The sequence below is a fragment of the Stomoxys calcitrans genome, chromosome 5 (genome assembly GCF_963082655.1).
Source record: "Stomoxys calcitrans chromosome 5, idStoCalc2.1, whole genome shotgun sequence".
Classification (NCBI taxonomy): Eukaryota; Metazoa; Arthropoda; class Insecta; order Diptera; family Muscidae; genus Stomoxys; species Stomoxys calcitrans.
In genome coordinates, this window is record NC_081556.1 from 12,527,865 (window position 1) to 12,551,200 (window position 23,336).

Sequence of the window (23,336 nt, forward strand, 5' to 3'; positions counted from 1 at the left end):
TATTCATAACCTTTCATTGAATCATCTTAAAGAGTTTTTTTTTATATTTCCCCATATAGTTCGATAAAGATGGCAATCTTATTGAGTTTGATGGTACTCCCATTTTATTGAATGCCGAAGTGCCCCGTGAAAGTGATGTTTTGGAATTGCTTGAAGTATATCGTCCAAATGTCACTGCTTTGGAAGGTGATATTGTGGGACACACCAAGGTGCATTTGGAGGGCCGAGCTGAGATCTGTCGTGCCCAGGAGTGTAATCTTGGCAATTTGATAGCTGATTCTATGATTCATGCTCGAGTTTTGGAAGACTTGGGTGGCACCTATTGGACCGATGCTGCTGTGGCTTTTATACAGGGAGGAGGTAAGTGAACTAGTTTTAAGAACAATATAAACATAACCTATTCGAGGGAACAAAGAAACTGTGAGCTAAGTTTGGTCATATGCATTTATAGAATCATATACTTTGGGGATATTTTGAGTAACTAAAACAATCACAGGAAAATGCTTTAGAATAACTGAGAATTTGAAATGTTGTAACTCAAACATCATGATTTGAATAATATAGCTTATGGCGAAAAAATGCTAGTTGGCGCAACACCTATTTTTTCTTCAAAAAATAAGTTCATAATTTCATAATTGATATCCAAAAAATGCAAAAAATCTATGTGAGTATGAAATTGCTTTAACTTCCTAAGATTTTCGAACTCAAAAATCTGAGAAAACAATTCGATTCGAGAAATAAAGCTCTTTCCAGATCGGAAAAAATCACAAAACTCTTTTTTTTTGGCGCAAATTCAAAGGTCGAAAATGCTGAAACTCCTTCATTTTTTTATTTTCCAAAATTCAAAATCATTCTGTAATTCGAAATTCTTAGAGAAATTTTAAAATAAAGAGCATTTTTTAAAAATTTTCACTTTTGTTTTTTTTTGCATTTTTCGAGCAAAAGGGAATAGGTTGCCTTATGAAATTTTCAATTTTTGAAGCAAACGATTTGCCGTAATTTCTGAGTTTTTTTCTTAAAAAAAAAACAAGACCAAAATCAAATAATTGGTATACAAAAGACCAAAATTAAATCCATCTGAGTTAAGTTTATTTTCATAGTCAAAAACGTTGTAACTCCTTCATTTTTTCGAATTTCGAAAATCCAAAAGCATCTCGCAATTTGAAATTCGTAGAGGAATCGTTAACTAAACAGTATTTGCAAAAATTTTCACCTTTGACTTTTTTTGCATTTTTCGAGCAAAGGGGGTAGCCTTATGAAATTTTCAATTTTCAATGGGAAAAAAATTTTCGAGTTGAGTATACAGAAGTGAAGTTTGTGTCCGAAAATTGCGATTTGCTGCAATTCCTGAGTTTTTACTTGAAAAAACAAGCCCAAAATTGCATAATTGATGTTCAAAAAATGCTAATTAAAACTGAGTTATTTTCAAGGTCGAAAACGCTGTAACTCCTTCATTTTTTCGAATTTCGAAAATCCAAAAGCACCTCGCAATTCGAAATTCGTAGAGGAATCGTTACCTAAACAGTATTTGCAAAAATTTTCACCTTTGACTTTTTTTGCATTTTTCGAGCAAAGGGGGTAGCCTTATGAAATTTTCAATTTTCAATGGGAAAAAAATTTTCGAGTTGAGTATACAGAAGTGAAGTTTGTGTCCGAAAATTGCGATTTGCTGCAATTCCTGAGTTTTTACTTAAAAAAACAAGCTCAAAATCGCATAATTAATATTCAAAAAACATACAAAACAATCTTTGGAATTTTGAAATTGCTGCAACTTCCTTAGATTTTTGAACTTCAGAATTCTGAAAACACCATCGGATTTAAGAAGTAAAGTTATTTTTATTTTGTTCCTAACTTAAGAAAAAGTCTTTTGAAATTTTCGAAAAATAAATGATCCGAAATGTTGATGACTTACACAAACAATGAGTATACAGAAGTGAAGTTTGTGTCCGAAAATTGCGATTTGCTGCAATTCCTGAGTTTTTACTTGAAAAAAACAAGCCCAAAATCGCATAATAAATATTCAAAAAACATGCAAAACAATCTTTGGAATTTAGAAATTGCTGCAACTTCCTTAGATTTTTGAACTTCAGAATTCTAAAAACACCATCGGATTTAAGAAGTAAAGTTCTTTTCATTTTGTTGCTAACTTAAGAAAGTCTTTTGAAATTTTCGAAAAATAAATGATCCAAAATGTTGATGACTTACACAAACAACCCCAAAGTATTTTTTTAAACATGTCCTCAAACTTAATTTAAAAATTCCTTATCTCTTGTTCTTTGGTACATTTTGTGTAACTAATTGTAACGTTAGATGTCCCTTAACTACATCATCATCATCTGCCAACTTGAATTTCCCACAGTATGTGTTCCAAAAAGCATGTCCCCAAAATAACCTTAAAAGAATGTACTTTGAGGACTCTATGCGTATCTAAATATGGCATACTACTTACTGAAAATAATTTTAAAGTCATATCCATAAACACAAGATACCCCTAAGAATTAATTGGCTGACATATTTTCTATATTGAATGTCCCCAAAGTGTATAAATTTAAAAAGACATGTCCCCAAATTAAGTTAAAAAAAAATTGTATCCTCTAGTCGAAGTTAAAGAGCAATGATATGCTGACAAAAGAGTAAACTATAATTTGTTTTCACCAAAAAATGCTGGCTTTTGGTTATGTTGAATTGTTTAAATACCGCTGTATAACCTATTGAAGAAAATACAGAATTATTGAATTAAATTTGAGGATATGACTTTTCATAAACGCGTACATTGGGGACATTTTGGGTAAATAAAATAAACGCACTACTAAAGTGAAAGGCTTTACAGTACATATTTACGCAAAATTCCCGTAAAATGCAGTTATTTTATTTATCCCCTGACTTAACCTCAAAGTATATTTATCTAAAAAACATGTCCCCAAACTCTGCTTGGAAAAAAAATATATCCTAAGATCAATTATATGGCGATAAAAATACATCTCACTCCACATTTGTGACTGATATATAGATTATAAAGCAATTATATGATCATAAAAAACTAAACTAGGCATCTTATATTTCCATTCTGTCCTTTCTTATTTCAGGTATTCGTAATTCCATAGAAAAACGTTCGGATGGCACTATTCTGGCCGCCGATGCTGTTGGAGTTCTACCTTTTGGCAATGATCTGTATGTGACCAAAATCAGTGGTAAAACAATGTTAGAAGCTCTCGAACATTCTGCCACTATGCACGAAAGAGATTCAAGTGGTGGTTTCCTTCAAATGTCTGGTGTTCATACAACCTATGATTATAACAAGCCTGTTGGCAGCAGAGTCATTTCAGCCGAAGTTCTGTGTGCCGCCTGCAATGTGCCCTCCTATGAGCCACTAGACGAAGCCAAAATGTATAATGTCATTGTACCCTTTTTCCTTTTGGATGGTGGAGATGGTCATAAATTCCGTGAAGATAATGGTCCTGAACCCCAACGTCTCACCAAAACCGATTCCGAAGCATTTGTGGACTTTTTGAGAAGACGTGATTTTGTTTATCCTGAGATTGAAGGAAGAATCAACATTGAGGAAATCGATGAAGAGGGCAGTGGTGAAGGCAATGGTGATGATGAAGATGATGGAGCTTTCGCCGTAGCCAGCTCTGGTTTGCTGATTGCCTTATCCCTACTTTGTCTACGCTTTACCTATTAATTTAGTTTCCAACCTCCCGCTTTTCTTCATCTATGCCTTTAAGTTTGCCAAAGAAAATGAAACAGAAAGAGAAAAACTCAGGAAATGTTGTATTTGTTATATTCTAAAGTTTGTTTATTGTAAATTCCAATAAAATTAACAAAACAAAAAAAAAACGTAAAAAGAGATTCCTTTTGGACAAGCCTTTCTTTTGTTGGAGGGGGGGGATAGAGATTTACAGCTTATTTAATAAGAGGATAACTGCATTCGCTGGCGATGCCACAGAAGTTTTTGCCACGTGGCAAACGGAAGTAACCCTCCTCACCCCAAGCCTTGTCCCAGGAGTTCTTGACAATCCAGAAATCTTTGCCGTTTTCGCTGCCATAGCCCACAACTAGAATCGAGTGATTGACTTCACCCTTGTTGCACTCCTCATCGGAGTAGATGCCGCGTTTGTACAACAACAAGGACTCCAAGCCATTGACAGAGCAGGCCAAAGGACCCATGGTTGCTATGACCTTCTTCATGGTATCCTCATCTTTAGGTGTAATAGTAGCAAATCCATCGATTTCAGCACCCTTCAATGCATCCTTGTAATGACAGCTATCCTTCTTATCCAAATAGGGATAGCCCTCAGCCTTGGCCACACCCTTTTGATTGGTGACAAATTCGAAGGCATACTCCTGGAAACCGCCATCACAACCAGCCAAACCGAATTCCTCTTTGCCGCAATCAATCATATTCTGTTCGGAGAGATTAATCAATTGTCCAGTCTTGCGGAAGTAATGACCTTCAATGGCACCGGTGGTAGCAAAAGACCAGCAAGAGCCACATTCGCCTTGGAATTTAACAGGAGTAACTCCACCCTTTTGACGCCAATCAAAAGCATCAGGAATCTTACCACTTTCATCCAACTCGGGCTTATGACGATGTTTCTTGGCTTGTTCCCTTTTTGGAGGGAAATAAAAGAAAGGATATGAAAAAGATCAAGGATTATTTAAACTCCAGTGAATTTTAAGCATGACTTACTCTCCCTTGGCCGATTTGCGATTACCGGTAAGTTGAGACAAGAATTCAGCCTGAGTAAGATCAGCGAATGCGTTGATGCCGGATTCGAATGTTGAAGTGCCAGCAGCAAAGGCTTTGTTATTGGCATCCACCAAAGTCATACGTCCCTTGAAAATGCCTTCACGTAATGCTTTATCAGCAGCATTGGCATAGGTCTTGCCAGTTTGGGCCTAAGTGGAGAAACAAAACCAACCAAAAATTTTGAGTTTTGCATTGGGGTTTGAGGTTGAGAACTCCAAGAAGTGAAAAGACAGGTTAAAGCAACTCCTACTCTCCAAATCCTACAAGTAATTCCCAGGCATCATAAGCATTACAATATTCCTTCCCTCCTTATATTAAAAAAAGGATCACACAAAAAGCTGATTCCCCGCTTGAAATTTTCGATTCGTATTGAATTGTTTGGAAAGGTTCTTTCCCATTTTCGCTGATGGTCGTGTGTCAGCTAGCGCCATCCTCCAAAGTCATATCAAATTTACCGGGATACCAAACACAGACATGTATTGAAATACATTTGTAGTCGAGGAAAAGATGTTAAGTGTCGAGTTGTCTCTCTAAGGTCATGCAAAGTTGGGTACTAAATGTTTCTTTGGGTACTAAATGTTAGGGTACAAATTGTATCCACTCCCTTAGGTAGGAGTACTTAACTACCATTTCCCCTGGGTAAGGGTACTAAAATACCTTTCCCTTAGAAAAAGACTACCAAATTGTATAAGGGTTTAAAAACTACCCTTTACCTTGGATAAGCGTACTAAAGCTTCCCTTTTCCTTGAGGAGGGTACTAAAACTGTGCTTTAGCTGGAGTAACGGTACTAAAACCATGCTATACCTTGGGTACGGGTACTAAAACTATGATTAACTTTGAGAAAGGATACTAAAACTAACCTTTCACTTGGATAAGGGTACTTTAACCCTCAGCCCTTCCCCTTGGGTGAGGGTACTAAAAGTACCCTCTCCTTTGATTCAGCGTACTAAATTTAGTTAGGTGTACTAATGCTACCATTTCCCTTGGTAAAGGGTGCTAAAATTACCCATTCCCTTGAAAAATGGTTCTAAATTTACCTTTTCCTTGGGTAGAGGTTCTAAACTATGATTTACCTTGGGTAAGGGTACTAAAACTATGTGTTACCCTGGGTCTAATCCTATACCTTGGATAAGAGAACTAAATCTATGATTTCTTTGGGTAAGGGTACTAAAACTATGCTTTACCTTGAGTCTAAACCTATGCTTTACCTTGGATAAGGATACTAAAACTATGCTTTAACTAGGGCATGGATTCTAAAACTATTATTAACTTTGGGTAAGGGTACTAAAACTATGATAAACTTTGGGTAAGGGCACTAAAACTATGATAAACCTTGGGTAAGGGTACTAAAACTAGCATTTCCACTGGAAAAAGGTAATAAAACTACCTTTCCCTTGGAAAAGGGTACTAAAACAACCATTTCCCTTGGAAAAGGGTACTAAAACTACCATTTCCCTTGGAAAAGGATAATAAAAATACCCTTTCCCTTGGATAAGAGTATTAAAACTACCCCTTTCCTTGGATAGGGATACCATTACTACTCTTTCCATTGGATTAGGGTACTAAAACTACCCTTTTCCCTGAATGAGAATACTAAAAGTACCCTTTCCCTTGGATAAGGGTACTAAACTATCCTTTACTTTGGATAAGGGTACTAAAGCTTCCCTTCCCTTGAAAAAGGGTACTAAAACTGTGTTTAAACTAGGGTAAGGGTACAAATACCATGCTATACTTTGGGTACGGGTACTAAAACTATGATTAACATTGAGAAAGGGTACTAAAACTAACCTTTTCTTTGGATAAAGGTACTTAAACAACCCTTTCCCTTGGATGAGGGTACTAAAACTACCCTTTCCTTTGTTTCGCCCTTTGTCTTAGCTTTGGGTAATGGTACTAAAACTATGATAAACTTTGGGCAAGGGTACAAAAACTATTATAAACTTTGGGTAAGGGTACTAAACTATGATTAACTTTGGGTAAAGGTACTAAAACTTTGCTTTATTTCGGGTGAGGGTACTAGAATTACTCTTTCCCTTGGAAGAAGGGAATAAAGCTAAACTCTCCCTTGGAAAAAGGGAATAAAACTACCCTTTCCCTTAGAAAAAGGAATAAAACTACCCTTTCGCTTGGAAAAGGGTAAAAAAACTACCCTTTCCCTTGGATAAGGGTACTAAATCTAACCTTCCCATTGGATAAGGGTACTAAAACTAAGTGTACTATAATTGCGCTTTTCCCTTGGGTATGGGTACCATAATTACCCTTTCCTTGGGTAACGGTACTAAAACTATGCATTACCTTAGGTAATGCTTAAACTTTGCCTAATCTAAGTTAAGGGTACTAAAACTTTACTTAAAATAAGTTATGGGTACAAACACTATGATATTTCTTGGGTAAAGATACTAAAACTATGCTATACCTTGGATAAGGGTACTAAAATTATGATTAAACTTGGATATGGGTACTAAAACAATCCTTTCCCTTGGATAAGGGCAATAAAACGACCCTTTCCCTTGGTTCAGAGTACTAAAACTGTTCAAAATATACCCTTTCCATTTGTTCTGGGTAGTAAATAAAGCCTTTCCCTTTGTAAAGGGTACTAAAACTACCCTTCATTAGGGTTAGAGTACTAAAATTAGCCTTTATCTTGGGTAAGGATACTAAAATTACGCATTCTTTTGGGTAAGAGTACTAAAATTAGCATTTATCTTGGGTAAAGATACTAAAATTACCCTTTCCTTTGGGTAAGGGTACTCCCTTGGATAAGGGCACTCAAATTACTCTTTCCCTTGGGTAATAGTACTAAAATTACCCTTTCCTTGGGCTAGGCTACTTAAATTATCCATTCCCTTTGATAAGGGTACCAAAATTATCATTTCCCTTAGGAAAGGGTACTTAAAATACCCGTTCCCTTGGGTAAAGGTACTTCAAATATCCTTTCCCTTGGGTAAAGGTAATAAAGCTACCCTTACGCTTTGGCAAGGGTACTAAAACTAACCTTACCCTATGGCAAGGGTACTAAAACTAACCTTACCCTCTGACAAGGGTATTAAAACTAATCTTACGCTATGGCAAGGGTACTAAAACTACCCTTACCCTATAGCAAGGGAACTAAAACTAGTCTTACCCTATGGCAAGGGATCTAAAACTACCCTTACCCTATAGCAAGGGAACTAAAACTAGTCTTACCCTATGGCAAGGGTACTAAAACTACCCTTACCCTATAGCAAGGGAACTAAAACTATCCTTAGCCTATGACAAGGGTACTAAAACTACCCTTGCCCTATGGCAAGGGTACTAAAACTATTCTTACCCTATGGCAAGGGTACTAAAACTATTCTTACCCTATGATAAGGGTAATAAAACTACCCTTACCCTATGGCAAGGGTACTAAAACTTCCCTAACCCTATGGAAAGGGTACATAATCTACCCTTACCTTATGGCAAGAGTAATAAAACTACCCTTACCACATGACAGGAGTAATAAAACTATCCTTACCCTTGGTTAATGGTAATAAAACTATCTCTACCCTGTGGAAAGGGTGATAAAACTACCCTTACCCTATGTCAAAGGAGTTTTATCACCCTTGCGCTATGGTAAGGGTACTAAAACTATCCTTATCCTATCTCAAGGGTACTAAAACTACTCTTACCATATGCATGGTAAACTATCCTAACCCTATGTCAAGAGTACTAAAACTAAAACTACTAAACCTTGTGTATGGGTTCTAAAACTTTCCTTTCGAGTCGCACACACCCACTTCTTTATTCTTCGGCAAAACAAGATTTTTTTCTTTTTACTCCGATATATAATTTTCGCCTCACGCGTCACTGCAGGGGTGATACGTTGCCACAGAATAACTTGCTCACATCTCTACAAATGGCCTTTTTTCAATTTTTTTTCATAGTGCAAAACATGTCCTTAAATTGGGTGGCTCATTCACAGTAAGCCAAATATGACCTGTGATTCATATTTTTGTGTTCTCAAAATATTCCTTGCTTGACACATAACCTTCTTCGATTACAGCATTGTCATAAAATAGCGAAGCTACTCTAATGGACAGAATAACTCCTCAAAATAACTATCTCAATGAGTTATAGCCACAATACTTGATGTTGAATATTTTAGCAAATTTCATTCGAAAGAGTTGTTAATACTCACAGCGAAATCAGCAAAGTCCTTGACATTATTCAGCACTGGCACACTCTTTAATCCAGAAGCCACAGCACTTACACCACTCTGCAAAGTATTGACAGCCGCACTGCTTCCCCTTTGGAGCGTATCGGCTACATTGCCACCAAAACCTCCAAAGCCACCAAATTGACCATAGGCCAAGGCAAAGCACAAGGGCAGGATACTCAAAATCAGCTTCATTCTTAGTGGCACACACACACACACACAAAAGATGCTTTGTGGAATCTGTTAAGATGGTAAAAAAAACACAACTTTGAACTAGTTATACAAAATTTTGCATATCCAAAAATTAGATTTTTAATCAATTAATGCCGGAGCCGGAGCAAGAAAATCAAACAGTAAACCGTTGAACTAACCTTTCGAACGTAATCACCAATAATATTTACTGGAGATCTTGAACAGCATCTTTTATAGATTCACTAATTGTCAATTCGTGTTTATTAATTAGCTTGATTTGTGTCTAACTAACCGGTGCTACTGTTTGGACTCTTGTTTTGGTTTGTTTACTCTAGCAATTTGTTTCTAAGCGATCATAGACGATATCTACACTTACCCTACCCTATCTGGTGGTATTATAGTGTGGCGGGGGAAGAAACACATCTCAATCATAATGATATGCAAGGTTTAAGAACTGAAAATCTTAAAACTGGCATTCAATTAAACTGCTCTCCATTTGTATGTGATCGAAAAAAAAAACAAATTGACACAGTGGGCAATAACAAAAAAAAACAAAATATGTTATATTTTAATGGAGATATAATTTCATGATAAACGCTTGTTTTTGGGTAAAATATACCAACTTTCTAGACTGTATAACACTCTTATATATTGGTTTACATATTTTTATGAAATATAAGCTTAGTTTTATTAATTTTGAGGCAATATTAACAGGACAAGTCAATTTTTAAGTATATAAGACATAACGTTAGGTTAGGTTAAGTTTAAGTGTCAGACAACATACTCACTAAGACGTTTTCGTGCAATGTGATACCAAAGGAGAAGGAAGATGGCTTCTAGTTCATACCGTTGCGAATGTTCACATCCGCTGAAGTTCTCAAAGAAATGAGAACCTAGAGTAGAACTCCTTCTGACTGCCAATACAGGTCACACACACAGCAGATTCTCTATAGTCTCTTTTTCATCGACGTCGTCACATCTCACATACACAGTTTTAAACTTCGTAAAATTTTTAGGGTTAAGTTTGGGGACATGCCAAAAAAAATTTTTTATGAATAAGTAGACATATTTCGATACTGGTCTCAATAAAACTGCAACAATTTCAAAGTCATAACAAAAGAAACCACTTTGCTCCGAAACGATTTAAGAATTTTAGGAGTTTTAGTATAGCATGCATACTTTGAGGACATTTTTAATCAAAAATATACTAAACTTTTTCTTCAAAAGAAATGGCCTAGATAATGCGAAATCCTTTGCGAACCTTGTCAAGATTCCATAGGTGAGAGAGCTCGCTGCGATCCATATGACCGATCACCGTGGGAACGTAGTGGCCATTGGTTATTTGAATGCGCGAATAAATCGCGTTGTTATAGGCACGCGAAACAGCCTTTGCCGCTCCATCTCTCATTGAGATTATCTACTCGATACCGCTGATTGTTCGCGACTGCAATTGCAGACATTCCGTATGGAGCCTTGCACTCCCGTTAGCTCCCAGGTGAGAGTTAGAAATATTATCAAAATATCTATCTTTATCAAAAAATATCTATAGAACACTTTGTCAAACTTTAAATTTTATAGGAAATTTTGTCTGAATTCTTTACGAAAGAAAATTTTATAAACATAGGCAGCTATATATGGTGGTATGCCCCTTAAATGTGTATTTGCAGACTTTAAGGAAGTTTTAATAAAAATTTAATTTCCTAAAAACATAAAAAAATTTTAAAATTCTTTGGTGTACGAAATTTTATGCTTAAGATAATTTTGTTTAATTTAATTTGTTTAAGAAATTTTTTCTATAGAAAATATTGCTAAAACAATTTTGGGGACATAATATACTATTCCCCAAATTGTATGCTTGAATACTTTGAGGACATTTTAAATCAGAAATTTGATTTTTTCTTTAAAAAGTAACTGAAAAAGACGAAACATTTAATCGAATCTGTGCATACCACAGTGGCTATCGATGACGTTGTATTTTGATTTTCCATAAGCCTTCAATATTTGATAAGCAATTTTCTTTATTATTCAACTGAGGTGAACAGTCATAAACAAATCTAGCAAAATCAATTTGTAATGCAGTGTTATACTACCTAAACTTGATCATCACATCTGAATTTAATGGACAAACCTGTTCTTTTATTGTGGGTTCATAAAGTATTGTAAAGCGTTAGTGTTTTATCTGTACAACACCCACAAATTGATTGAAATGGGCAATAAATTAACGTTTCTCCCCTTTGGATATGTGAAAAAGACAAATTGCCTAGTTTCCAAGAAGACCTGTTAAAAGGTGATAATTATTTATGTACAGTTTTTTTGTTTCACAATTTGTTATTTAAGTTTTTGGCTAAATGATTTACAAATTTAGATTTCTATACATTGTTTAGAACTATTAAATTAACGAATGATGAAGTTTTAAGCCTTGCATTACAACGGAGTTTACCTAAACGGAAATTTCCTATGGCAAAAAGAAAATTGTGGATAAATTTTCTATCGGAACATAATTTGGAAATATGTAAAAATTTCCCACAGACAAGAAATTGTGACAAAATTCCTCATGGCGAAGACATTTAGATAAAATTTTGACAAAATTTCGAATAGCATAAAAATAATGACTAAAATTCTCTCAGCAAGGAAATTTTGACAAAATTTCCTATAGCAATAAAACTTTGAAAACCTTTTCTATAGCAAAAAAATTTTAATAAATTCCCATAGAAATTTTGAAAAAAAAGGCCTTATAGGGAAGAAATTTTTCGTTATTTCCTATAGCAAAGAAATTCTGAAACATTCTCAAGAAAACAAATTTTGACAAATTTCCTATAGCAAAGAAATTTTGAAAATTTCCCATACCGAAGAAATTTTGACAAAATTTCCCATACCGAAGAAATTTTGACAAAATTTCCATTAGCGCAGAAATTTCGACAAAATTTATTTTGCACACAATGAAACATTTGAGCAAAAATAGACAACAAACGACACATTATGACAAAATTTCCTATAGCAATAAAACTTTGAAAAAAATTTCTATAGCAAAAAATTTTAATAAATTCCAATAGAAATTTTGAAAAAAAGTCCTTATAGGGAAGAAATTTTTACGTTTTTTCCTATATCAAAGAAATTCTGAAACATTCTCAACATTCAATAACATAATTTTTATATTTTTGACAACAATTATTAATATTATGAAAATGTTCTTTACATACATGAAACAATATTTCATATTTATAAGAACATTTTTCATAAAGGTTCTTATTCATACATTTTTTTTCATTAAGAATTTTCATAACATTTATGATTTTTTCATACATATAATAAAACTTTTTATAATATTTATAAACAAATGTTATGAAACCCGATAATAACATTTATGAAGGAAAATTCTGTGTGTGTACGCAAATTATATTTCCAATACTCGTAATAGACCAATTTCTCCTAGTTTCAATATAACTCCAGCCAAAAGGAACGAAAAAGAACGAAGACGATTCTCGGCACTGCTCAGGCAGGAACTTTGAGCTCCGATCTATGTGGTGTTCATCGTTATCAAGAGAAGATCGGCTGAGAACTACCGAACGCGTCCACAGGTTGCGGATAGTGCTATGCTCCATACTGAGTAACAGTAATTGCAGTGACGGACAATCAACGGTATCGAGTGGAGAGTCTCAGTGAGGCCTTGCTTAAATACTGAGTGCCTATGATGCTTGATATGACAAAGCGAGTTAATAGCGCATTTAAATAACCAATGTCTATCACGTTTCCACGGATGTCGGTCCTATGAACCGGAACGAGCTTGCTCACCTATACTAGACAAGGATTGCTATATACAAGTATGTGGCTACAACAACATTAAATCTGAACCTATACAACCCATTTACAATACCTTAAGAAATACATCGATAAGAACTATCTTTGTAAAATTGCGTGTACGACCGCTATCGTGATTTCGAAAGACGAATGCACGAATATGGCAAAACCGAATCAGAATATCGAAAACATCAATAATATATATTTCTTATGGGGTCGCAGATTAATATTTCGAGGTAATTCGAAGGGAATGATAAAATAAGCATACCCCTCAACATATGGTGGTGGTTAAATTTTCAAAAATTTCTCTACAAAAATTTGTAATTTAACTTTTTTGTTTAAACATTTCTTTTGATATTCCTTGAGTGCCGAATGTAAGGTATCTATTCCACTCATAGTGATCTGATTAATACACTAACCTAAAGTTGAGATTTAAAAAATCGATTTTTAATTCACATAATTAATAAGATTAAGAAATTGATTGGTAACTAAGTCAAATGTACACAATTTGAATTAATTGTGGACTTATGTTCTTTTAATGTTATGCAAATTTTTCGGCTGCCAGAAAACAAACTAATATAAAAAGCAATCATCTAACAGTTGCAGTCATTAATAAACAAAAAGAGAAAAAGAAGACAAAAAAAAACATAAAAGCCGGCTAAAACCGGGCGGCGTCAAGTCACAGTAAATGGTGATTTATTCTTAGAATTCTTGTCTTAATTTTTCATATCAATTTTGTTTTATTGGTTTGTTTTGGATAACCTAGCAGATCATACGAAACTTGTTTTTAAGTTTACTTTAAAGACATCAGGTGGTTTGAGTGGGTGGGGTAACAGTGGGCGCCATTTACAAATCAATCCCAAGGCAGCCGGTTGTACGTACCGGATTGACCTGATGGAGTCCTTCGTCGGCAAGAGTTGCCGCCTCTGTGTACAACACACTGCTTCATGACAAACAACTATTTACAGATTGCTGTCTGCCATAGTATATCTTAAAAAAAGATTCAATTAATTTTAAAGTGTGATGTCTGCCATAATATACCTTAAAAAAACATTAAATTTATTTTAAAGTTTGTATATTATATCAGAATTTAATATTTGCAATAATTTAATTTAAATAGAAATGCTAATTACACCTTGGTATCATATTTACCTTATTATAGTTTTATTTTTAATACTTTATTTTATCCTTATGTACAAGTCCATATGCGTTTTTCTAATTTATTTGGGTAAATACTTTAAGAATCTTAATTCATGACACAGCCAAACAGCAAATGATAACAATAACAGAGAGCCAGATTGATGCGCTGCCGCCAGTGAAACAGGTACATGTGTTAGTAAAGTAGTTATGCCTAGAGTCACTTGCAACCATGCTATAAATGCCGCAGAATTCATGGCCCAATAGGCTCTTCTGGGTAGTCTTGTGCCTTTGGACAATAACCACATGGCTGTCACCAAAGTCACTGTGGATACACCCAAAATGCGATGATTAAATTGCACTGTTGTAGGATTTTCGGTAATGTTTTTGCTTAAAGGTCTAAAAGCCAATATTTCATCGGGCACCCAATTATCACCCATTTTTGGAAATGAATTATACACCAAACCAGCATCTAGACCAGCTACAAAAGCTCCGGATAAGGCAGTTAAGAAAATCAAACCCTTCGCTGCATAAGCGAAACGTTTGAAGCGCAAAGTTTTCATGCTAGCCACTGCAAATTCTTCGGCTGGTAAAAGTTTCTTAAGCCCTTGCGATAGGAATAGGGTGTAGAGTACAAATGCAGCACCTAAATGCATGGCCAAACGATGTTGCGAAACTCTGGGTACATCATTGACATCATCGAAACGATTTTCAAGGCCAGATTTCACCATGTACCAACCCATTAAACCTTGGCAGCCTATTAAAGTGCCCATGAGAAGTACAAATTTTTTAGTTGTTGAATTTAGATGGCCTTTTTTCCAAAAATATGCAGCAGGTAATAGGAAAACAGCGCCAATGGCTCGTCCCCACATGCGATGCATATATTCCATCCAGAAGATTCTGCGAAATTCATCTACTGTCATATTTTGATTTTTCCTATAAAAAAAAAGAAAACAAAGAGTTTAAAAATTTGTGTTTTCAAAAAAATAAATCCAATAGCACAAAATAAAAAAGAGTTTTCAAAGTTTAAAATTAAAGAATTTTATCAATTTTTTTATAACAAAGTCCTAGTTAAAGTCCATTAGAATTTTTCCGTGACATCATACTAAAGAACGGAGGAACATGCTGCCCGATTCAAGTAATGGTAGGGTTAAAATTCTTTCGGAAACATTCATACGGTGCATGAAACCAATCGTTGAGGTAACAATTTACTACGGTGGGCTGCCATTGCTTCAAACGCCGGCGAAGCCTAACAAATATTTAGATCAAAGGAAAAGCTAGAGCAGATTTGCGCAGTGGAAGCAATACTTGACCAGGTATAATCGATCCCGGCATGGGACAACTGGAAGCACCACACAGGCGGCAACATTGAGGTCCGATCTATGTGGTGTTCATTGCTGTTACGATCAGTTTAGATGCGAGCTTCCGGGCGCGTCCCCATGATGCGGATAGTGAAATTCTCCATAGGGAGTATCTGCAACGGCAGTCGCAGACAATCAGCGGTATCGAGCGGAGAGTTTCAGTGAGAGCCTTGTTCCAGTCTATGGAACTAATCGCCATGGGAATGTTATGGCCATTGGTTATTTAAAGGCGCCAATAGCTCGCTGGTCACATCGAGTATCACATATACTAAGTATTTAAGCAAAAGGCATTTGCATTGCCGACTGCATCTCTCCACGACTACGGTCCGTACGCGGAGCATTCCACTATCCGCAAATTGTGGAAAGGTCCGGTTGCTCTCAGCTGAACTTCACTACACAAATCGGAGCACAGAGTTTCAACCCGTGTGAAGTATAGTTATTCCGTGCCTTGTTGTTGTTATAGCCACCATCGCTTTTAATCTTAAAATTATTCACAACCGGCTATGGTCCCCAGATCTAGTTCTAAAAATATGGCTGCTTCTATTAGAGTGGTCCACAGTGGCAATACCAATTAGTTCGTTTGGCAAGCATGTAAATAGGTGATGCGTTGCATGCAGGGCAGATGGGAGATGGGAATAAGGAATAAATGTTCGATCATTAAGCTCATCCGGAAAGAGAAATTAACACATCAATAGAAAAATTATCCCCGCTTTAACAGACAAAAGAAATTAGAAATAAGTCAACTGGGTTCAAACAAAACTTGGTGATCTATATTTTGATAGGATGAAGAGGTTTATCACAGAAAATAGTTTTCAAATGGTGGTTATATTCTTACTAGGGCAGACTAGCACGCCCAAGTAAGGTTTAGACGCTCCAAACATCAAATCATTGTCAAATCGTACACAACCCACTAAGGCTAAATCCACTTAAATCCTCGCTTTCCGAGCAGTCTTTCTATTTGCAAGACGGTCACTTTGATCTATCAAAAGTGGTCGCTTAAACAAGTTCCCCTTCGTTTCTTAATGGCATATTTGCGGTAAAAACATAAAGGTATGTATACGAGTATAAGACCCTTAAGTTTATAATTTCCTTTACGCTACTTACATTTTAAATTCTGGATATTGTTGGTACAAACGAAATTCTTCCTCCCATTCGGCTTGGGTGCGTGGAAATTTTTCACCCAAAAGCTTCCAGGTAACCATTGAGAGACCCGATTCAGTTAGACGTGTTACCCCACCCAGTACAACAGCTAAATAGACCATGCCACCACATACGATAAGCCATTTTCCAACTGCCTTCTCGCCACCACGGGTTACCGCTACCGTTTGGCTATGACATACTCGAACAGTAGGGGGTTTAAATTTAATAGGTTGAAGCAAAGGCTAAAACACATAAAAATCGAATTATTACTGACATGTAAATTTACAATGAACATAAATATTCTGTATCGACATTACCTTTCTTACAATTCCAGTCGACAGATCCCTTACTGCGCGATTCACCAGTGTAATATTGCTCCTTATGTGAGGAGTAATAACTGTGCAAGCTGCTCTCAAAAGGCTGCTCATTTTTAGAAAGTTATTCAATCAAAACATGGAACGTGAAATACAATAAAGAAGTTGTTTAACTTATAATGAATTATGCTAAACAAAACAGGGTGACACACACACTTTCAAAAATATTTTCAGTGAAAATTTTCCATTGTGAATTAGCATTGACAAATAATACAACTCGAACTACACAAAATAACAGATCACAATTGTGAATAAAAATTTAAAATAAATATAAAATTACAACAGTTTTCTTTATAAGTAAAAATTTAGGGGGAAGAGAGAAATGGTTACAGCGATACATACATTTTATGGGGACTAAACATTGGATATCATGATGCGTGGCCATTGTAATAGCATTGGTGAAATGGGGGTGCAAGCGTTACATGTACACATAACCATCAGATCATGATGTGCCGTATAAAAGGCCTATTAATTTCCATCAATTTCCACAATCAAATCAACATACATATTAGGGAAATTCAAAATGAGAAACTAAAACAATGGATTCTAAATATTTTTAGACTGTTGATATACAGCGAATGCTATGTAAGGGGGTTGAAAAAAGAAATATATAAATTTTAATTATGGCCTTGAAAAAGTTTCCATGAACATTCCATTGTACCAAATCTGTGCCATTTAGAGGTCCAAGCAATTTCATTAAGAAATAAGTTATTTTGAAGCTATCAGGTTGTGGGCCGATTTGGACCATGTTTGGCTTGGTTTTTTGCCTATGCAAATTTGTGGATATGATAGGAACGGAATTTGTATCTTAGTGTTGCACACGAAGTACTATTTGTTATGAGATATAAAATTGTTAATCATATTCTGATAATACAGATGTATTTTTTAAAAATTTGTCCTAAATATAGGTATTTTAGTGAAGTCACATACTTTTATGTGGAAGAAGAGATCCTAGTGTAACTGATTCAATTGTGACAATACTTTCTTTTGATTTGTTGTAGCAGTGTGTTGTACACTGGGGCTGCTGCCATGGGATTGTCTCTTGCTTTATTTTTCTTTTATTATGCTACTAAAGTAAATGTTATTCCATGTGCTTCTTCTTTTCTATTAGTGTGCACTTTGTGACAATTTTCTCACGTTACTTATCTTGCTATGAAATTCTTTGTTACCATTTTATACAATTAGAGTACTAGGCTATTCCAAAACTATCTGTTTACAAAATCTTATTTATTACAAACACATATCAAATCGAATTATATAAAAGATGTCTAAATTTCAACGAAGCGTAGCAAATTTTTGAAAATTTACAGTACTAAATTTACCAAATAATTCCAAGGGGTAATGACGATCTTCAACGGGAGCATGTATGCGTATCTGACGCATGTGGGTATCACGACCATTTTGATGATTGGATATTACAGCAATTTGCAGCATAAAAGTGCGTATGCACTTAACACTGCCATCCTTAATGGGTATAGTGACCCAACCTGCACAACAAAATATTTGTTTAATATAATATTTTGCTATGACATGGAAAAAGTTTCTTACCGGTAGGTTCATTTAAATCAACAATTTGCAGTTCTTGTAAATCATTGAAATGAGAGCCGGCTCTTATGGAAATACGTGAAGGTGTATAACTTTCGTCCAATTTATAGTCGGTATATATGTAAATTTGACTTATGTTTGTTTTTCTATGGAATTGTATATTAACCAAATGTGGCAACTGGCCATCAGATTGCCAATATGTGTCCATGATGTTGTCACGTAAGCGTTCCACACCAAAACCTGAAAATATTTGAAGGTTTAATTAGGCACCATCTTCCCTAATGATTAGTACAATTGTTACCGGGCTTGCATGATGATAGGCTCCATACAGCTTGATTGCCCACTTCTCTCACAAGTCCATTTCTTTCTTCTTCCAATGGGTCTTCTTTAATTTCACTTTTTTCTGTCTCTTCATTATTGCCTGCCACTTTGAAAAATTTAGGCGAAATTAATCGCTGATTTTTTAAATAAACAAAACAATACGAGTTTGCCTAAAAAATGTGAACCAAAGAGGTTTTTGTTGGTTTGTTTTGTTTTGGTTTGTTTCATCCATCAATTCACAGTGAACTGGTAGCCCATTCAGAAATATCAAAACAAAGTTTGGTGTTGCCATACGGAATCATATTTGATTGTACACAGACGTGTATTGCGACATTTAATCTTCCACCGGAAACTATTATCGATAACGATAATTTTCATTGGGTAAAACGTTAAATATATTTAAAATCAAATTTAATCCCAATGATTAAAACTAGTTCCTTTAATAGATTTAATAATTCCATTGAGAATCCGCGGGGGTACTAAGTGCTGTCCAATTCAAGTTTTAGTTCAGGGGAAAGGAGCGTCCTTTTAAGCAGATTTCAAACAGTAGAGCCACACCACATTGTGGAGAAGTTTTACGTGACTTTATATGAAATTATCAAGTCAGACACTTAGTGTTACAGATGAAAATGTTTTTATATGCGCGTTTATTGGAACATTTAAATCTTTTTATATGTAATATTGATTAACATCGATGAATTGGTCCCAAATTGCAGTTCACAAGCAAAGAAAATTAGACCTATTAAGAAGGGGTATTCTTCTGCTCTTTGCCGAAAAGTAAATAACTTACCGAGATTAGGGTGCAACAAGTTTAATTCAAGGACACAACTTTTAATCGAATTCTTCTTTGTCTGCATTCGCATTCCATTATTCGTTTTTCAATTTGTGAGCTTAAAATGTAAAAGTATTCCGCAATTTGACGAGATTATAGTAAATTAGAATTGTTCTCTATTGATTTATTGTATTTTCCTTGGATTTGAAGCCTTTTTTCTCACGATTTTCCAAAAAGTGGGGAAGAATTCCATTTAGCAGATTTCATGCAGATTAAATGAAAGTGATTTGGTATGAGTTGTACCCAGGATTCACTAACGCGAACAGCTTTTGACATCCGGCCATGTTTGACAGCATTAAGATGTCAGATTTTTGTTTACATATTCTTTGTAGTTATCTTCTTTCTCGCATATTCTCTGCTCATGTACACATAAAAATTTCTTTGTGTGTGTTGGCAAAACGTCGATCAGCTTGATGAGAAATGGCGGCTTGCACCGTATGATTTCTGGTTGTTGTACAAATGGACCACCTTTAATTGTTTCGCCATGGTGCTATACAGTGAAAATTAGGTATTATCGGATGTTAACGCATGAATTCTGGAACTATTCAAAACAACTTATCACTGGAACGCTATTCAGTATATTTGCTTGCTCTGGATAGGATGAAAATGTCACAACTACCTCAAAATGCTTGGAGTCAGAAGTCGTACCAAATCAAGAGTAGAAATAAGGTCCTCAAGTCGATTTCCGACAGTTATCGTGAGAAGCTCAGCTGAGATCTACCGGTCGCGTCCACAAGTTACTGATAGTGGAATGCTCCGGACGGAGTAGTTGCAATAGCGGCCGCGGACATTCTGCGGTATCGAGTAGAGGGTCTTAATGAGTGGCCGGGCAGCGCTTAAATATTGAGTGCCTATAATGCTCCATTTGGCAGTTAGTTATTGTCACCTTTAAATAACCAATGGCCATAATTTTCCCGCGGCGATTGATCCTATGGACTGGAACGAGTTTGCTCAACCACAACAAGAGTGTGGACTCTCTATTTAAGCGAGTTGCTGTGGAATATGTTCCAGACTTATTTATAAGATCTACAAAACTACAGTACGATGAGAACTTTTCCCAAATCTGTTGGTATCTGTTTGTACCAATTCTCAGGTTAACTATCCTTTCGTCCATCTTTTTTAAGGGCTTCATGGTAGATACTAAGCCAGGCACCGCATTTCTCAATCCCACTATTAATTGTACTATTTCTCTATTTCCACTATTTCTCTTTGTGTGAGGACGGTCTCGCTTTTACCGATCAACCTTAGTAGGTAACAGCAATCAGGTTGATAGACATCTTTTGGTTTCTTGGTATTCGACTTGTTCTTACCACGCAGGTGGCTTTGACTTGACATGCCAAGATTGAGCGCATTTCGCCTTGTGAGAATGGTGTCTCCAGCTGGACTCACAATTGCTTCAGCTGCGAAGTCAGATTTTCCATCATGCCCACTGGAATACACTCTTCTGAGTGAGTCTAATGCATGACTCTTGCAGTTTCTTCTCTAGCTCGCTATACGGCGTGGATAGATCCTTGTTAGGTGTCTGAAGGTCGTTTTTGTTGTGGCTACAACAACAAAAATGTTGTGTGCGTACATGAGCAGAGAATATGCGAGAAAGAAGATAATAAAAAAGAGTAAGCAAACATAAATCTGACATCTTAATACCGTTAAAACCGGCCGGGTGTTAACAGCTGTTCGCTTGAGACCACCTTCTTAAATCCGCCTTGCGCGGAAAAGTTAAAAATGTCAACTTTGACGCTTGAAGCGAGCGTCATTCTGTGTTGCCACACGTGAAGTAGTGTTTTTGGTCATCAAAGTTAAAAATTGTTTAACTTTTGCGAGTTGCTTTTTGCAGAGTTGCATTTTTTAATGCGACGTTCCTCAACGTACTCATTCTGTTTCGGCCTTTAGTCTTATTCGCTGAGATTAAGGTCTTCTAGTTCACTTGATTGCTATTTTAGACACTTATTGTTGGATCTAAAAGCCGAAATTTTTCATTTGAGAGGACATGGTAGGAAGTACACCTACTGATTAATTTGTTAGAAGATGCTTCCCTAGCTTTCTATATGAGTGTCTCAACTAAAACAGCTTGGCGGATTACTTAATGTGAGATCGAGAAGCGAGGCACTCTTTTTTATTTTAGCCGACAGACAGCAGAAATTGTTAGAAACAGACCTTCAGAATGATTTGTTCAGTTCGGACGCAGTGGGGCGCCAGTTATCTTCTAAACTCTTCTCATTTTGATTTCACTTTTAAATTTTTTTATATTGTTCTAGTTCACTTGATTGCTATTTTAGACACTTATTGTGGGATCCAGAAGCCGAAATTTTTCATTTGGGAGGATATGGTAAGAAGTACACCTACTGATTAATTTGTTAGAAGATGCTTCCCTAGCTTTCTATATGAGTGTCTCAACTAAAACAGCTTGGCGGATTACTTAATGTGAGATCGAGAAGCGAGGCACTCTTTTTTTTAGCCGACAGACAGCAGAAATTGTTAGAAACAGACCTTCAGAATGATTTGTTCAGTTCGGACGCAGTGGGGCGCCAGTTATCTTCTAAACTCTTCTCATTTTGATTTCACTTTTAAATTTTTTTATATTGGCTAGCTTGATAAAGGGCAGCCTCCACACAGTCAATTTTCTATTTAGGGCTAAAGCCTCTACATCGCAACAATCTCGTTAACCTAGGTTGAGGGTTGAGGACCGTCGTGCGCTTCTCTCGTAACAGTTTCTCCTGGGATGTCGGGGAACTATTATCAAAGTTGTTCATTTGCTATTCCTATTTATGACAAATCACATTTGACAATCGTTTGTTTGTTTTGAGAAAGTAACGGTGCTTTCTATCCGTGTATCCAGTCACAGTAGTCAATAGTGCAGCAGAAATTTTCAACTGTGAGCCTATTGTTTCAAAACTACAAAAAGTTTGCTATAACAGCAAAAATACTTCTATATAAAAATCAGCTGCCAATGTTTCTAAAGGTAGCCGTACCTAATGCTGTGAAATGTTCGTTTTTTAATATATTTCTTATTAAATGTTAAACTATGATAAAAATGTAATTGCTATAGAAAACATTCCCCTGTATTTCAACTGACAGAGAATCCTCTATACCTTGTGTGACATGTTACTATTACGCAAACTTCCTTTTCCTCCCTAGTGACTGCATCAAGTTCAACTGGTGACCAGCAGGGGTTTACCTATGAGCTTCCCTTCTCAGGTTAACTCATTTAATTCATTAAATTACGACTCTGTCAACTATCTTAATAAAACTACCTGCGTAACTTTGCTATCTAGAAGTCATGACATTTTTATATACTTTTTTACCTCTAGCCCATCTTCCTTCGCCCAACAACTACATACATACTGTCTGTATACGTTTAGTCATATCTAGAACAATAGCACACTCAATGTGGCTTTCACTTGTTAATTGTCTGATGTGTGTTTGCGAATTCTTACGGTTAATGAATAGCAATTTTGATTGTTGATGTTTAGTTTTGCGGATAAAAAAAAAAACAATCGTGTTTATCACTCATTCATATAAAAATTCACCAGAAAGTGTCAACTTTAACACATGATTAACGTTGGGGCAAACGTAGCTTTGCAATGAGTCACTCACCGCCATCCTCAGCCGGCCTTTGATGTGATGTCATTGGCCAATGGCTCCAATTCCAAAAAAAAAGAAAAAATTAAATCTTAAACGATCATTATGACTCCAGAGATATGTGCG

The 23,336-nt window shown here is 35.8% G+C and overlaps 4 protein-coding genes across 6 annotated transcripts in view; 1 reads left to right on the forward strand and 3 right to left on the reverse strand.

Annotated features, from left to right (window-relative positions):
• Positions 1-3,852, forward strand: part of LOC106083418 (protein 5NUC) — a 47,314-nt gene extending 43,462 nt beyond the window's left edge. Inside the window, exons 6-7 of the mRNA XM_013246380.2 lie at positions 60-360; positions 3,087-3,852. Coding sequence (XP_013101834.2) covers positions 60-360; positions 3,087-3,685 — 900 coding nt within the window. The 3' untranslated portion in view covers positions 3,686-3,852. The remainder of the gene's footprint in view (positions 1-59; positions 361-3,086) is intronic.
• Positions 3,771-9,375, reverse strand: LOC106083421 (procathepsin L). The gene is made up of 4 exons (XM_013246390.2): positions 9,303-9,375; positions 8,914-9,171; positions 4,694-4,902; positions 3,771-4,612 (listed from the first exon to the last, which is right to left on the reverse strand). Exons 2-4 carry the CDS (start codon positions 9,124-9,126, stop codon positions 3,907-3,909), a joined length of 1,128 nt encoding a protein of 375 aa, XP_013101844.2. The 5' UTR covers positions 9,127-9,171; positions 9,303-9,375; the 3' UTR covers positions 3,771-3,906.
• A 4,220-nt stretch (positions 9,376-13,595) lies between these two features.
• Positions 13,596-17,055, reverse strand: LOC106083431 (cytochrome c oxidase assembly protein COX15 homolog). 3 transcript variants are annotated; one of them, XR_001220643.2, is made up of 4 exons: positions 16,877-17,055; positions 16,524-16,801; positions 14,074-14,994; positions 13,596-13,911 (listed from the first exon to the last, which is right to left on the reverse strand). XR_001220643.2 is itself a non-coding variant. In XM_013246426.2 (3 exons), exons 1-3 carry the CDS (start codon positions 16,985-16,987, stop codon positions 14,142-14,144), a joined length of 1,242 nt encoding a protein of 413 aa, XP_013101880.2. In that variant the 5' UTR covers positions 16,988-17,055; the 3' UTR covers positions 14,058-14,141. The 3 variants fall into 3 exon arrangements, 1 of the variants encoding a protein (XP_013101880.2); XR_001220642.2 differs by having other exon boundaries at positions 13,596-13,962; XM_013246426.2 differs by lacking the exon at positions 13,596-13,911 and having other exon boundaries at positions 14,058-14,994.
• Positions 17,056-18,130: 1,075 nt separating this feature from the next.
• Positions 18,131-22,732, reverse strand: LOC106083400 (anaphase-promoting complex subunit 10). Its single transcript, XM_059368982.1, has 4 exons — positions 22,721-22,732; positions 18,780-18,969; positions 18,482-18,718; positions 18,131-18,420 (listed from the first exon to the last, which is right to left on the reverse strand). Exons 1-4 carry the CDS (start codon positions 22,730-22,732, stop codon positions 18,209-18,211), a joined length of 651 nt encoding a protein of 216 aa, XP_059224965.1. The 3' UTR covers positions 18,131-18,208.
• Between the last annotated feature and the right edge of the window lie 604 nt (positions 22,733-23,336).

Bases quoted from the DNA above. Each gene is read 5' to 3' on its own strand.
- LOC106083421 (XM_013246390.2), bottom strand. From the start codon at position 9,126: ATGAAGCTGATTTTGAGTATCCTGCCCTTGTGCTTTGCCTTGGCCTAT. The intron at 4,903-8,913 runs GTGAGTATTAAC...TTCTCCACTTAG, and splicing joins AGGACTTTGCTGATTTCGCT to GCCCAAACTGGCAAGACCTA. The intron at 4,613-4,693 runs GTAAGTCATGCT...CCCTCCAAAAAG, and splicing joins CGCAAATCGGCCAAGGGAGA to GGAACAAGCCAAGAAACATC.
- LOC106083431 (XM_013246426.2), bottom strand. From the start codon at position 16,987: ATGAGCAGCCTTTTGAGAGCAGCTTGCACAGTTATTACTCCTCACATA. The intron at 16,802-16,876 runs GTAATGTCGATA...TATGTGTTTTAG, and splicing joins CGACTGGAATTGTAAGAAAG to CCTTTGCTTCAACCTATTAA. The intron at 14,995-16,523 runs GTAAGTAGCGTA...TTTTTTTTATAG, and splicing joins CAATATCCAGAATTTAAAAT to GAAAAATCAAAATATGACAG.
- LOC106083400 (XM_059368982.1), bottom strand. The intron at 18,719-18,779 runs GTAACAATTGTA...AAATATTTTCAG, and splicing joins CCTATCATCATGCAAGCCCG to GTTTTGGTGTGGAACGCTTA. The intron at 18,421-18,481 runs GTAAGAAACTTT...TTTGTTGTGCAG, and splicing joins TGATTTAAATGAACCTACCG to GTTGGGTCACTATACCCATT.